This window comes from Egretta garzetta, unplaced genomic scaffold, assembly GCF_000687185.1.
Source record: "Egretta garzetta isolate BGI_Z169 unplaced genomic scaffold, ASM68718v1 scaffold16, whole genome shotgun sequence".
NCBI lineage: Eukaryota > Metazoa > Chordata > Aves > Pelecaniformes > Ardeidae > Egretta > Egretta garzetta.
The window spans coordinates 4,214,980-4,218,121 of record NW_009260022.1 but is presented as its reverse complement, the minus strand read 5'-3'; the positions used below and the strand labels follow the sequence as shown (position 1 = coordinate 4,218,121).

Here is a 3,142-nt window from a genome sequence, read left to right as displayed (position 1 = left end):
CCCCCCCCCCCCCCAAAGAAACCACAACAAAAAAAACTTGGGATGCAAACCCTGTGAACAATCTCAGAGGAAATGGGAAGGGTAGGCAGGAAGCCAGGTCATACCTTTCCAATTGTATGTGCCTGGGGCACCAAACACAATGTAATGATAGTCTCTAGTAAAAGTAGCAGCAACACCTTGCTGACAGGAACCAAACTTCTCATGGCCTCTTAAACGACCATCACAAAAACTCCACACTCCATTATCCATATCATCCTTAATAGTGAGATCCTGGCTCAGCACATAGCACCTTCCAATGATATCCCTGGTCTCCTGCACTGTGTTTACATACTGCCTCTTCTCATAGCGATGCGCACACGTCTGCAAGATAGAAGAAGTAGTAAGTGATGTTTTCTGAATGTTTGCATGCAAGTCACCAAAGAAGGCCAATCACCTTCAGCAATACTTCATGCTAGCAATGCTGTAAGTCACGTCACCTTGTAGACACACCCATGTTGCAATGCAGAGAGAGTCCACTGCTCGAGATGGGCCATGTTGCAACACTGTTCCCAATGGGCAATGTATGGAAAAAGTTGGGCATCAACAGATGCAAGTCAGAACAACCAGCTTCATGGTCAAGGAAGGCCGCATGGTTAAATCCCTCTTCTCTGCGGAATTTAGGGTTTTTAGCCCTAAAGCATTCTCTGATACTTAATCCCTCCCTTTCAAGAGGTGAGGAGAGAACGACCCTCTCTTTTGTAAAGAAAGAAGTGGCTGCATTTCCCCACGGCTGTCAAGAGTTAATGGCTTACACACTTGTGCAGGACAGGAGAAGCTGGTTCAACTACCATCTACCTGAGAATCTTCAGAACTCACCCCTTCCAGAAAAGTGCCACAAAGCAGAGGCTGAAAGCTCTTCCAGTGAAGGGGAGTGGAGGGAAGTTGTTCCTACTTCCCAGGTTGGATGTCGCACTTATGGGATAACTGTCACTGGGACAAAGCAGCAGTGCTGAGCACAGCCTGTCCCTTAACCTTTTAGACTGTTCACCTGGGAACAGAATTCTAATCAAATATTTAACACAAAGGATGAAAATTCACTGGGTTAAGTGGTGTAACCACCAAACCATTGCAAAAAGAGGTGGAACAACCAAACTGCTTTGCCAGCAGTGGTTTTTGCAGAACCAGCTGTAGTAGGTGTAAGCCAGGTTTCTCAGCTGACCTACCTTTTCCATGGGTCCTATCAAGGTTTAAATATTAAGCAAACACCCAGCTGCTCCACACTTAGAGCACTGCAGTACTGCCCTGCTGCACAGTGACCTTCAGGCTGCCCACACCTCATCTAATAAGCGCATTTCCCACTTATCACTTCCAAAGAAAAGTTCCTTCTCAGAAAAGACATTAGCATTAGTAGATGATTAATTATTCAATGAGCAGGACTCTTTCTGTCTGCTCTTCCTCGCTTTGGGTCCTGAGGCAGACTGAAGCAAGTTATTACTGCCTCTATATCCTTAAGTGACTCCAGAGTCACACCCTGAAGTCACCTGCCTTCCTGTTTTGGAAGCAGTGACATTAATGTGCAAGAACATAATTAGATGGGGAACCTTCACTGCATGCCCATTTTATGATGTAGCTGGTACCCTGCAGCACCATGACAGGTTTATTTAACTGAGAAAGAGCTAAAAAAGTAACATTCTCTGGTAACTCCTGAGAGCTTTTTCTCTCTGTATTGTATAAAATAAAGAATAGCTAGCAGTCTTACTGCAGTGCAATGGCCATGTTAATTTATAGGAACAACTCAGCCAAAGTCCCTGATGAAAGTTAAAAGCGAGGCTCATCATCTTGGGAAACAGGCTGATGATAGCCTGCTACTTCTACAGCCTTATCGCACTCTTTTTCCCTATTTCTGTAGCCCATGGTATTTAAAAGAAACAATGTGTGTATCAGGAAAAAAAAAAAAAAAAGTGGAGACCCTGAAAATGAACTGTCCATCCTAGACTGTTACAAAGGTTACAGAGAAAGGCTAACTTACAGTTAGGAAAATAACTTAAAGCTTTTACCATCTCAAGTGTCTGTCTTTGCTAGGGAGACATTTAAGTCCATACAAGAAAACACAGGAGTAAGCATAGGAGAGTTACCTTTCAGAAAGCTGCACAGAAACGCAGACCGTTCAGAACATTCACTGTACACCCAGAATGTTTTTAGAAGTTCGTCCTTTAGACTTACCACCACATTTCCTCCTGGCCCCTGACTTTGGACAGTTACACCCATCCATTGGTCTTCTTTACTCTCCATCTTCGGGTCAGCTGCAGAGTATCATAATACAGCTTCAAATATTAACAGTTAATTACTTTTTTAATTATTTTTTTTTAAAGCCCCTGATGGGACAGGCACTTCATACAGTACATGAGACAGTCTGCAGGTGGCAGTGTCTGTACATGTTATCACTGACAACATCCGTTTTGCTAAACACTTCTAGCGTTATTACTTCATGTCCCATCAGTTTACAAAAGACTACGAATATCCAAATCTACCAAGATTTCTGCCTTTGGAAAGGACCACATCCAAGAAGAAAAATCAGACAATTATTTCAATCCAAAACATAAGCGCCAAAGTACTTACTCTCCTCATCAAATATGACACGCGTGCAGCGTGTACTCGGAGATGCGATGTCACAGCTGTACAACCCTCCTGTTCTGTTGGCTTGTTGGGATGGAAAGGCCTTTTCCCGAGGAGCTCCAACCAGCAATCTGCAGAGAAACAGAAATAATTTCATGGGATCCGCAGCGGTATTAGGAAGAGGAAGGTAACAGATTCCCAAAGTGTTTTCACCATGTTGCTAGAAGTTTGACGTGCAAACATTTGAAGATGGATGAAAAGCTACATCACAGCACTGTTCCTTAAAAAGAAAAAGGGGAGGAGGCCTGTAAAGCAGCAATACTTCTGTAATTATTGGACCTGCAAAGCAGTAAATGTATTGGTATTACTGCTATTATTGTTGCAATGTTCACTGATAGTGGTTGATAAATAAATAAAAGTAGGGGCGTGGCAGTTTTGCAAAAAGCATCCTTCTGTCAGGGAGTCAAGTGGGGTATTTTTTGCCTTACTAGAAAATGCTGGTAAAGGTGGGAAAAGTATTGTTACTAAAATCACCACAAACACCCAA

The 3,142-nt window shown here is 43.0% G+C and overlaps 1 protein-coding gene across 2 annotated transcripts in view; it reads right to left on the bottom strand.

Moving 5' to 3' along the window:
* The window catches only part of ITGA6 (integrin subunit alpha 6), a 25,049-nt gene extending 22,329 nt beyond the window's left edge, over positions 1–2,720 (bottom strand). For both annotated transcript variants that reach the window (XM_035896221.1, XM_009640780.2), the window contains exons 1-3: positions 2,599–2,720; positions 2,203–2,282; positions 105–360 (exon numbers count right to left, since the gene is read on the bottom strand). In XM_035896221.1, coding sequence (XP_035752114.1) covers positions 105–360; positions 2,203–2,271 — 325 coding nt within the window. In that variant the 5' untranslated portion in view covers positions 2,272–2,282; positions 2,599–2,720. The remainder of the gene's footprint in view (positions 1–104; positions 361–2,202; positions 2,283–2,598) is intronic.
* Between the last annotated feature and the right edge of the window lie 422 nt (positions 2,721–3,142).